General features: G+C 39.1%; 1 protein-coding gene across 2 annotated transcripts; it reads left to right on the forward strand.

The window, feature by feature from the left end:
* The first annotated feature begins 6,634 nt into the window (after nt 1-6,634).
* LOC107810055 (putative sugar phosphate/phosphate translocator At3g14410) lies at nt 6,635-11,915 on the forward strand. 2 transcript variants are annotated; one of them, XR_001653556.2, is made up of 7 exons: nt 6,635-6,959; nt 8,150-8,257; nt 8,337-8,371; nt 9,079-9,191; nt 9,421-9,682; nt 9,787-10,442; nt 10,873-11,009. XR_001653556.2 is itself a non-coding variant. In XM_016634787.2 (7 exons), the coding sequence occupies exons 1-7, from the start codon at nt 6,858-6,860 to the stop codon at nt 10,995-10,997; spliced, it is 1,014 nt and encodes a 337-aa protein (XP_016490273.1). In that variant the 5' UTR covers nt 6,636-6,857; the 3' UTR covers nt 10,998-11,915. The 2 variants fall into 2 exon arrangements, 1 of the variants encoding a protein (XP_016490273.1); XM_016634787.2 differs by having other exon boundaries at nt 6,636-6,959; nt 9,787-10,055; nt 10,873-11,915.
* The last annotated feature ends 585 nt before the right edge of the window (nt 11,916-12,500 follow it).

The raw sequence follows: 12,500 nt of genomic DNA on the forward strand, positions 1-12,500 counted from the left end.
CGGTGCAGTGCTGTTGAAAGATGTCGGCATGTAATTTCCACGTGTGGGTTATCTTCTGTGATCAGGTTAGCGGTCGTGTGGAGTTGACGAAGCTTCTATGAAGAATTTTACTGGCTATCCGGTAAGAGGTCGAATATGTAAATGTGGCTAGTGATTCAGAGCGTTCATGAAATGGTTAACAGTTCGAGGAATTTGGTGGGTCGATTGCGCGAGGTCATGTCAAGGAAGAAGATGGAATCTTGGTAGGTTCCAGGGTTATGAAATTATAGCTTCAAGCTTAAGTGGGAGAGCCCCACCGCCTACGATTTAATTGCATGGTTATCTACTTGTGAGGGTTCTAGTTATCGGCATGTTGATGGGTTATTACGACTAAATAAAGAGAACATCAGTGGTAATTTGAGCAAAGTATTTGAGGAATGTGTGTTGTAATTGGCCGTATCGATTCATGTTCAGGCTTTGGGAAGACTCAGAGTTTATGCTTTGTGTAGATGTGACTTACAAGGAAAGTGATTCAGTCGGGTGCTTCTTTGAGGGGGTGTTCATGTGCTAGCAGAGCCTTAGGGTTTGATTATATTCGGGACCAAGTCAGAGTGGGTGACTCTCAACAACGGTCCTAGTGGATTCAAAAAATTCAAAGTGTGGTGCCCAAGGATTTCGAGCTAGTAGTATGGTTAAGTATTGAGCTTTTGTAGTGGATTATGAAAAATGGCTTGGAGTGTTCTATGTTATCTTCGGTCTGCGGTATGGCATTAGAGGAATGGGAGAAAATAACTTCAGATTTATAGAGGGATTTTCAGAATGGGTGTACCAATTGAAGATGCAAATATGCACAAAAGGAGGGTATGTTATGGTTCGTGGGTTTTGGAGACAACGTGGTCTCGTGAAATAAGGTCACTCAGGATGAGTGCGGATTTGGGTTCATGATGTTTTGAATAGATCTACCATTATTTCTAGGGCAAGTCCCGAGTAAATTAGAAGAAGTGGCTCGGTTGGTAATGGTTGAATCAGCACGGTTATGGTAGTGGCCAATTTCTCCAGCATGAAGTTATATATGTAGTTTGTGGTTGTACACTTGGTCTTGAGCTCCACCACAATTTGGTTGATTTGGGAGGTATTTGATTCGTATGGCCTTGTTATGTAAAGGGATTTTCGGAAGAGTTATGGCAATTTAGATCACGACATGAGGTTGTATTTTCTGCAGTTTGGGTATTTAGTTGCGTGTTGCAATGGTTCTCCTAAAATGAGTTAAGTAAAAGTTTTCTATATGATGAAGTGTTTATCCTATTAGTGGGTCATGGGTTATGGTGGAATTCTGGTACTCTCACGTATTGGCATGTTAAGCGCAGTGAGCGGCATAGGAAATTGGAAGCTGAGGATCAAGGTTGCGGTTCGGTGTTGACAAGGATGTCACGAGCTCGGAGGATCAAGGAAGAATTCAGATGTTTAGAGTAAGCTGGTATTATCTTTAGCGTATCCTGAGATCGGTGTCCTGTGTAAGAGGCTTTGTGTACTGATTTGCGGCTTCTTGATTTGCTTTACAACATTAGTGTGACCGGTGGTATGGATGTGCAGACTTGTTACCTGGTGCGTAGGGTCGTAGGAGTGTATCCCACGGGAAGATTGCATAAGTGTGACATGTATTCACCTGATTGATTAAAGGTTGGAACCAAGTATGGAGATTTGGTACTATCGCTAATGTGAGAATTTATGCTTGAAGGGCGCTCAATTCATTTGGTTGTGGAATGTGGAAGTTTGTTCCGGATTTGACGGTTGTTCTTATTTGTCATGAATAGGTCATTGTGGGTCCTTGAAAGGCTATTTAGCCAATCATGGTATGATCGGAATCAGTTTGAGGTCCTTGGATGGATCTAAATGTGAATGTGGGCTCTATATCAGGCCGGATGTGCTCATCTCAGCATAGCGTTGTTTTCGAAAGGGTCTTTGGGCCTTGGATGTTATTTCTGTCGTGAGCTATTCCGTGTAATCTATATTATACCAGGTGGTTTGTGAGGTGGTTTGATTATTCACACTCGTCTTGTGGTCCCGTGTGGTTTGTGGTATTATGTGAGCAGGATGGCTCTCGAGATGCTGATCATATATTGCACCTTAGTTGTGCTTGAGTTTTGTAGTGCGTGACACTACCCGTCTCCCCAGGATTTGTGTTATGCACTTGGCGTGCTTTTGGTTGATATTCAGGCATTTCATGAGTATAAGTGTGTGTGTTTTCTTTAGATTGTTATGTGTGGATCGGGTGGCACGCCGCCACTGGTATATGGTTGGATCGGGTGACACGCCACCACGGGTATGTTGTTTGGATCGGCTTGCATACCGCAACAGCGTGATATTAAGTACAATTTTCCCATATCTATTTGTTTGGATCGGGTGGCACGCCGCAACGGGTATCATGGTTGGATCGGGTTGTACGCCGCAACGGTATCATGTGTGGATCAGGTTGCACGTCGCAACAGTGTGTTATTGAGTACAGTTTCCCATATCTATTATTGCGTGTTTTGCCTCTCATTTCTTAAGAAAGGTTCATAACATCCTTTCGGTTGTTTAATTAGTTGCGTGAGTTGAGTAGTTCTTTCCAGAGTTTGTTTTCCTTATGTATCACAGTCGAGTTTGTATCTTGTTGGCACATTGTGGCATCATACGAGATTTTTGACAGTGTCTGAGGTGGCTTATTGCCTGAGCAGCTTGTACTGGGTGAGATGAGATTATTGGACCTGGGATTAGTGCGATCATATTTATATGAAGCATATTAAAGAGTAAATATTGTTATTTAGTCCATAATGAGGTAATGGTTCCTGTCGAGAGGAGAGACTCTATAAATTGTGATTCGGCAGGTGGTTATGAGTTCTATACATCTTCTCTGTCGTGGCAGAATTGCGAGAGTTAAAGCAAGGCTTAATTGGTCATGAGGTACACCACGGGCTTTGGGTCAGTGGAAATTTTAGTTGTTGTATCTTGGAAATATTGCCTTAGGAAAATAAGTTACGCGATGCATGGTAAGAATTCAGTAAGGGTATACAATCATGTGTTGGTACATCATGAAGTGATGGATACGGTGTTCGTATGTTGGAAACATACCTGGTAAAGAATTTCAGATGGTGGAATTTAGCTTTAAGGCTTATTTGACTAGATAAAAGGGATGATTTTCAGGTTTGATCGAGCAAATGTGCTCAATTGGGCTGTGGTAACACGGGTAGGTACACGAGGTGTTACACAATGATTTCGGACAACTCTAGAGCAGTTCTTAGCACGTTCGAGGACGAACGTATGTTTAAGTGGGAGATAATGTAACGACCCGACCGGTTATTTTGAGTTCTAGCGCGTCATTCAGTGGTTTGAGACCCTGAGCAGTTTCACTTCAGGTATTATGACTTGTACGCATGGTCGGAATTTAATTTTGGGAAGTTCGGAGTTGATTTGGAAAGAAAATTCTAATTTCGGAAGCCTTAAGTTGGAGGAATTGACTAAAGTGTGATTTTTTAGTAGACGACCTCGGAATCGGGATTTGAAGGTTCCAACAGGTTCGTATGGTGATTTTGGACTTAGGAGTTTGCCCGGAGCGGGTTTTGGATGACCCGGGACCGTTTCGGCACCTATTATGGAAGTTGGCATTTTTGGAAGAATTTTCTAAATTTGGGTTGAAATGCATTTCAATGTTATTGATGTCCGTTTTGGATTCTCAGTCTGGGAATATCTCCGTATGGTGATTCGGGTATTGAGAGCGCGTCCGGAAGTGGATTTGGAAGTCCGTAGGTCATTTCGGGGTCATTTGACGAAAAATGGAAATTTGGAGGGTTTTGAAAAGTTTGATCGGGAGTGGACTTTTTAATATAGGGGTCGGATTCCAATTCCGAAAGCGTGAGTAGGTCTGTAATGTCAATTATGACTTGTGTGCATAATTTGAGGCCAATCGGACGTGATTTGATAGGTTTCGGCATCGAATGTAGAAGTTTGGAATTTCAAAGTTCATTAAGTTTGAACTGGAAGGTGATTCGTGATTTCGATGTTGTTTGGCGTGATTTGAAGGCTCGACTAAGTTCGTGATATGTTTTGGGACGTATTGGTATATTTGGTTGAGGTCCCGAGGGCCTCGGGTGGATTCCGGATGGTTAACGGATCGAGTTTGGATTTGGATGAAATGCTGAGGCAGCTGATACCTGGTGCAATCGCACATGCGTGAAAAGGGCCGCAAGTGCGAGCCACGAGTCGTAGGTGCGAATGAAAGGAGGATGGTCAGCAACCGCGGGTGCGGAACATTTGGGCGCACCTGCGAAGGCGCAGGTGCGAAGTGGGCAATGCAAGAGTGGGCGATGGGCGCAGGTGCGATGCAGGGACCGCAGAAGCGGACGCGCAAATGCGCTATATGGAGCGCAGATGCGGGAGCGTTGGGCTGAGCTTGAACCGCACCTGCGATGGAATTTTCGCAGGTGCGGAGCCGCAGAAGCGGCTATTGCACCACAAATGCAAGAATCGCTGGGTAGTGAGGTTTTATAAAACGGGATTTTGGCTCATTTTTACTTTATTTCGTCTATGGGAACCGATTTTGGAGCACTTTTGGAGTGTCATCTTCATCAACTATAATGGGGGTAAGTGATTTCTTCACATTGTGAGTTAAATACATGGTTTTTACATGGATTCAATCATGAAAAATTATAGAAATTTGGGATTTTGAAGAAAAACCTAAAAATTGGTATTCTTGGAATTTGATCACGAATTTGGGCATGAAATTGAGAATAAATTATATATTGGAGTTCGTAATGCTATGGGTAGTGTTTATCTTCGAAAATTTTCGAAATCCGGGCACGTGGGCCCGATGGTTGCTTTATCAATTGTTCGAGCGAAGTTGAAAATTGTTATAAATTGATTAATTATGAGTATTAGAGTATATTTTGATTGGGTTGCATCTTATTTGACTAGTTTTGGATCGGCGGTCATTGGTTTGAGGTGCTAGAGTGGCGTTGGAGCCGATTATGGAACTTCAGAGCGAGGTAAGTCTCCTCTCTAACTCTGTGATGGAAAAATTATCCCTAGGTGTTATATATGGATGTGTGCTACTTGTTGTGGGGGCTACGTACGTGCGAGGTGACGAGAGCCCGCACGTATCTAGATTCATGTTATTGTCCGGGTAGGCTTAGGTTCACATCATGCTATGGCTGTATTATTTGAGCAGTCTCTCCTATTAAATTCCTCTATTTTACATTATTACTTTAGACTAGACTTGTTATTGTAGAGACTTCACGAGTTCACGATTAGTCACCGAATAACTTTACTCCTCCTACGGCATGTTTTATATATATATATATATATATATATATATATATATATATATATATATACTTCATTGAAAGGTTTTTGTTAAAAAAATTACAACTCACACGTTTATTCGTGAGTAGGGTCAAGGACCCGTCAAAACTTCTTACTCTTATGGGATCGGGTCGTTCGTCTCAGCAGGAATTTGTATTTCACTTCTTATGAGATCGGGTTGTTCGCCTCGGCAGAATTTATGTACCACACTCTTATGGGAGCGGGTCGTTCGCCTCGGCAGGTTAAATAGATGTATCTATGGTTTGCGCCGTTCGACCCTCGCAGTGCACAATTTTATTATTATGTTGGATCGGGTCGTACGCCTCGTCATTTTCTATATTATATCCTCATGGAATCGTGCGTAATATTTGGCAAGAAGCCAGAGTATCTGTAAGTTTTCCCGATTTGGGGATATGAAAATCTATCTGATGAGATCCACTATATTAATATATATGCTCCGGTTAAGGAGAAAAATTTTCAAATGGAGAGCTTGAGTTCCTCGTAAAGAGGGGTATTCGTGCCACATAATCTATACTTGTTTATCTCATTTATTTACACCGCTTCATATTTACTTACCTTTTTACTGTACATGATATTATTGGACCACTAGTAAGTGTCGATGTCGACCCCTCGTCACTACTTCTCTGGGGTTAGGCTAGATACTTACTGGGTACATGTTGCTTATGTACTCATACTACACTTGCTGCACATTTTTTTTGTGCAGGTACATATATGCCTAATGGCCTTGTGAGAGCAGAGGCGTGTATGCATGCAGGGACTTACGTGAGCTGCATTCCATATTACGACCCGTAGCCAACAGAGTCTCCTTCAGAGTATTTATATTTTCCTGTCCAATTTGTATTCTGGGTAGTGGGTGTATTTTATTTTATTCTTCCTAGTTAATGCTCATGCACTTGTGACACCGGGTTTTGGGGTGATTATGGGTTGTTCTGTATTGAATTTATTAAAAGTATTATTATTTACTTTGTAAATCCACATTCTTTACTATTTAAATTGAAGAAAAATATGATTTCAAAAATAATAAAATGGGAACCCAATTAAGTAATTATTGTTGGCTTGCCTGACAGTGGCGTACGACGTCATCACGACCTTTATAGATTTTGGTTCATGACAATAGCAAGTTAGTTACTATTTTTATCGGATTAATATTTACAATCTTTCTTTACATAATAAGTAATTTTATTGTATAATCTCTTTGTACACTGTTTAGTGCATAAATTTTAAACTAAGTCATTTTCCGTCAAACAAAAGGAGTCCTTATATTATGTTTTTAATCCATTGGGAAATGGAAAAATGCAAGTAGAAGGAAAGTAAACGAGGGGCAGTCGGTACATAAGAACTGGGAAAAGAAGCAACCAATCCACCAAGTCAGGCGCGCTAAAAGTCTGAACACTGAGCACTCTTTCCGTATTCTTTCTCGTCACACTTTTTAACCATTCCACTCCACCATTTCACACTTAACTTCTTTTCAAATATCAAGTCCCACAGTGAATTCAAGCCGAGTGTGAGGGGTGCAGGAAATGGCGGATCCGCAGAAAAAATGGGTGAGCGAAGATGTGGTAACATATTCATATCTTCTCCTCTATATTGCACTCTCTAGTGGTCAGATCTTCTTCAACAAGGTTGCTTCTTTTCCCTTTCTACGTTGTTAATTAAGCACGTAAATACACTTGCCTCTAAATTAATGTGCTTATTTGTATTGCATTTGTCTTGTGCCTATTATTTGATACTGGAGTAATGCTTTGTGTCTTGGATCTACGGGTGACTTTACCCACTGCCTTCAATTCGGACCCCTCTCTCTATATATATATAGTTCAAAATATTCAAAAAAAAAAAAACATGTATTTATACTAATTTCTCACCCCTATGTTCAAAAAGAGTATTGGTTTAGTGGTACCTCATGACTTAAAATTTTGAATCCGCTTTTAACGGTGAGAGAAACATGGTTCTCACTATGAGTAATGTTACATGTACTAGAAGTTTGACGTTATTGCAGGGTGTGAAATTACGCCCTAACTCCTAAGGGTAGTGTGAATTGTGAATGTTCATAGGTCAAAATCCAAAAGACTTGGGCCTATCCTTAACTCTATCTTTATTTCCGTGTTTATGAGTTGATACAGAGGATAAGCTAAAAGATCAAATAATTAAGCGAATAAAGTCATTTATAGACATTTGATAACAATAAATCTGGAGTTCAATGATATTGAACTTCTATTACCTTCCCTTGGATGGAAGTAGTAGTATACCAGTATCTTAGAATTCATTGATTTATTTGGTCCAATGGTATTAAAACATTTTTCTCCTTTAACCCTCAACTTAAGGCTGCATTCTAGTTTCAATCAGTAACAACAACAACAACAACAACAACAACAACAAAAAAAACCCAATGTAATTACACAAGTGGGGTCGGGGAGGATAATATTTACGTAGATTTTACCCTACCTTGAAGGCAGAGAGGCTGTTGATCGGACCCTTGGCTCAAGAGAGACGAAAAGAAAAGCATTATCACCAAGCATTAACAACAACAAGATAGTAGGAAAACGAAGCGAAAAGAACATCAAGTAGTAGTAGAACTAGTTTCAATCAGTCAAAAGTCTTTTTTACCAGTTTGAAGAAGTTAATGAAGTGAAAAGATTCTCATCTTCTAGGATAATCTTTATGCGGTTCTGTTCATCGCTATCGTATTCACTAGATAAGCATCTTATTGAGGTCCCTTTTAAGTCAATAAAATTGCTGCTTTTAAGACTAGTTCGCATGTGTGACTTATTGTAGCTCCTTTATCTGACCTGCAATATAATGATGTGTGTTGCAGTGGGTTTTGTCTTCAAAAGATATAAACTTTCCTTATCCTCTTGGATTGACTCTACTTCACATGGTTTTCTCCTCAATTCTGTGTTTTGTGCTTACCAAGGTTCTGAAGGTAAGGAGTATTCACCTTTAGTTTTGTAATGATTTCTTATATGCCAGCCTATAGTGCTAATTTAGGTAATTTCATGCAGATAATGAAAGTTGAGGAAGGGATGACTCTAGATATGTGAGTATTCAAGTGAAAGAATTTCATGTCAAATATTTGTCTTACAGATGGTTGACTTCTATCCAAGGCCTTTATTTCTTTTGCCGACTTTTCTAGTTTAGCTCTTCTTTTTTTTTTTTTACCTAGGCTCATTTAGTCCTTTGTTCCCATATTACAGGTTCAGCTATGCTTTTTGGATGTGACACCGATTTTCACTTTGTTTGAAAGATTAGACCATGTACTTGTAACATAAGAAAATTACACAATAAACCACCTTTTTTTCTTCTCAAAAAGAAACTATTCTTTTTCATCAGTTCTTTAGAAAAATGAAAAGCAGTTTGTAGCCTCCACATGTTCTCCATTAGATGATTACGTATTACGTAGTTGATGCGTATTTAAATTCTGATATTATAAATGTGACAAAAATTAATTAAATCAAATTAGTAGAAAACGGAGTTATGCTAATGTAGTTACCAATGGTTTTTACCAATTAACAGGAGAAACTAAAGTTTAACATTGAACTTTCTTACTTGCTATTTGTGTGAAATTAACTTAAAAGTTGAAGAATCTCTTGTTCCGGGCTTAGCTTTTTACCGGCATTCTAATTCATCCATATTAAACAATCATATTGTTTTTCTTATTCTTTTTCTGTGGTTCTCTTTTGTCAGATTTGTTTTTCAATTATACTATAAATCATTCAATAATGCTGTTGTGGTTTTAATATGCAGATACATGAGTTCGGTCATACCAATTGGTGCAATGTTCGCTATGACACTTTGGCTTGGGAACACTGCTTATCTCTATATTTCAGTTTCATTTGCTCAGATGCTGAAAGCAATCAGTAAGTATACTGCTTTCCAGGTGTTTTATGGTGCCGTCCACCATAGATGATATTATGCAAAATACAGTTTTACAATAGAAATAAGCTCATAGGAATAGCTCTCATGGGATTCATCATGCTTGATAGATAGCTTTAGAGGCTGGGCTAGTTGACCACCTATTCCCGTACTCTGTTTTCCTTTGTTCATTTGTGCCAAGGGCATCATCCTCTCTTTTGGTTTGTTTTGCAGTGCCTGTAGCAGTTTTCATTCTGGGGGTAGCAGCTGGACTCGAAGTGATGAGCTGCAGAATGCTTCTCATAATGTCAGTAATCAGTTTTGGTGTACTTGTGGCTTCTTATGGGGAAATAAATATTAACTGGGTAGGTGTTGTCTATCAAATGGGAGGTGTAGTTGGAGAAGCTTTGAGGCTTATATTTATGGAGATTCTGGTGAAACGGAAGGGCCTGAAGCTCAACCCCATATCTGTGATGTACTATGTCAGCCCATGCAGGCATGCAGTTTTATGTCTAAGAGCTTGATGTATTGACATTATCTTTTTCTGTTTCGACGCGATTAATACTCATTTTTGATTGAACCTTCTTGACAAAAATGCAGCGCTCTTTGTTTGTTAATTCCATGGATCTTTTTGGAGAAACCAAAGATGGACGAACAGAGGACATGGAGCTTCCATCCTCTTATTCTAACCCTAAATTCTCTATGTACCTTTGCCCTGAATCTGTCTGTTTTTCTGGTGATTCAACATACAAGTGCCCTGACAATTCGTGTTGCTGGAGTTGTCAAAGATTGGGTCGTTGTGCTGCTCTCTGCCCTACTTTTTGCGGATACAAAATTGACATTAATTAATCTTTTTGGTTATGCTATTGGTAAATTTTCTAAACTTTTTGTCAAAATTCCTTTCCTAATCCCCTTGAGTGGTTCACCAGGAACATATTACGTTAACTATTTAAGTGCATTATAGCCAGGTTTGGTAATCTCCTGTGCTTCCTGAGCTCTACATATTCTTCTGCAAGTCAAAAAAAATTGATTCCGTAAACGATGAGATCAGTAAATGCATTTTTGTTTGGGTTCCAGAGATTGCTGTTGCTCTTTCTAGCGAGGAGGAACAGTGTGTGAAAGGGGGCTTCTCTCAGACAAGGAATCTTTCCTCTATAAAGAAAGAAAAAGCATGCATTAAATCTTCATCCTTGCTACATGTGCTGTTATGCAGAGTATTTATATATCCTTGTTGCTTTGCTTCATCTTAGTGCCTGGTAGCTGCTTAATCCTTCTGATATATCTCTGTCAGTTTGTTCATACTATAAAGCTTTTGAGAATGGACTGTACCATGGTATATTCCTATGGGTTCTTTGACCTTGAGCAAATGGTTTTGTTTTTCCAAATTTTCATTAGATTGAACTAACATAATCGCAACTTCTAGTAGTGCTTCTTTGGAGGCAGATGCAAACTGATGGTTATGGCTGTCAGTAGTAACATTTCTAAGTAACTAGGAGAGTGATAGGTGTAATGCTGCTGTGATCTTCATGTTGAGTCAGAAGTTTTTTGCTTTTTCCTCGTACTAGTTGCCTATGTTGGAATGACTCTGAGCTTCTGCCTTCTGTGTCTTCATGTATGGTGAGAAATAATTAATGGAACTACTTCATGAGCATATATTAACATATAAAGTTGTGGTGTTTTGTGCAGCTATTGCAGGTGTAGCTGCATATAATAATCACAAGCTAAAAAAGGCAGCTTTCCCAGGAAGCTCAGATGAGTCTCAACCCACTCAATCTATACCTTTAATACCATCTACAAATTCCAATAACTAGATGTATGTGAAGAGCAGCGTTGCAACTTATCTTGATTTTTTGCATGTAAATGATGGCAAGCGTTCAAGTTCTTTTATGCTCTTATTGGGGGATGGAAGTGCTTTTCAATGATGCATTATCTGACATACTGGCTCACAGTTTTTGCTTTATGTGAAGCCATAGTGAAACACAGTGATTTTTGACTAGGGAATGTACCTGTGGATGCGACCTTTTTGAGTGTTGCTTCTACTTTTGAATTTGGAGGATTTTGTGATATTTGAGAATAAGATACAAAAACAGTATACTTGAGTGATGTAGAGAGTTTGTACCTTGTTCTGCACGAAAAAAGCTGGACTACAATATGTTGCAGACATTTTGAATTTGTGCACCACTTGGATGAAATTCTTTCATATATATACAAGGCTGTTGTTACAATTAGATTGTTATATTCTTTTCTGTATTATCAATGTTCTGCTCTGTAAATCAGAGTATACGGCAATGTATTTAATGTTTATGCAGAATATTTCAGAATGATAGAACTTATATAAACAAATATGACTTCGTGTTGGTAAAATGAGATTTGCAGAATGGGATTGCTCGGCTACTGATAAGTGGAAGATCCAATGGGGCTGGCTGTATCCACTGTTGTCTTGATAGCAGTTCTTGTCACAAAGGACTCTTAAAGGTTGGCTGCTACTACTGAACAGTTAAAAGTGATGAATAAGCGAGGATATGTAGGGATTAGCTTTAGATATTTTCTGTCTCTGGCAGATCTCTTACGTTGACTCTAATGAAGGAATTTTTGTCTCAAATTTCCTTCACTATTCCTCTGTATTTGTATTCTCATGAGTTGTTTGTCTGTCTTTAAGGCTTGAGGTTAATACTTAATACTCCTTGTGCATATTTTATTGCATCATACATATAATGTTTTTATATACTGATATAAGACTCCTATATGTATCAATAACTCATACAGCTTACCGATTCAAGTTGTGCTCACTTCAGATAGTGAGAAATGTTTCTTAATGACGATTATCCGTGAAATTCTTTCTGTATATAGGACAAGGACCAATCAAGGGTCGAGATAAATCACTGAATGAGATTGTTACAAATGTAGACTTTGACTTTGTTTGAGAAGGCCACACCTAGCATAGAAACTTTGTTAAGTAGTAGAGAGTCGGTCCATAACTTTGAGGGAACTATAGCCTGACAAAGAGTTGGTCCAATTTGGACACACATTTAGGAGGCATCAAAACAGACCCCATCATTGATTTGAGATCCGCCATAGTTCGGTTAGTCAAATCAACTCTCATACACGAGCTCTCGGCGATTGATTTGTTTGTTTTTTGATTCTGCAATATTTTTTTCATTAGTCACTCCAGATTCTTTCATTTTTATGTGAAGATCATTTCCTTCCCAAGTTGTGCAAAGGAAAAAAAAAGTGATTCCCGTAGTAGCGGTGAGCGAAATAGGAGCAACTTAAATAAACCTTAAAACGGGATTGTGGGAGAGCAATACAAGTGC

Source organism: Nicotiana tabacum, chromosome 2 (assembly GCF_000715075.1).
Source record: "Nicotiana tabacum cultivar K326 chromosome 2, ASM71507v2, whole genome shotgun sequence".
In the NCBI taxonomy this organism is placed as follows: domain Eukaryota; kingdom Viridiplantae; phylum Streptophyta; class Magnoliopsida; order Solanales; family Solanaceae; genus Nicotiana; species Nicotiana tabacum.

Excerpts from the sequence above, each read along its gene's own strand:
- LOC107810055 (XM_016634787.2), top strand. The coding sequence starts at position 6,858 with ATGGCGGATCCGCAGAAAAAATGGGTGAGCGAAGATGTGGTAACATAT. Across the intron at positions 8,258-8,336 it reads TGCTTACCAAGGTTCTGAAG|ATAATGAAAGTTGAGGAAGG; the intron begins GTAAGGAGTATT and ends AATTTCATGCAG. Across the intron at positions 10,056-10,872 it reads TCTTTTTGGTTATGCTATTG|CTATTGCAGGTGTAGCTGCA; the intron begins GTAAATTTTCTA and ends TGTTTTGTGCAG.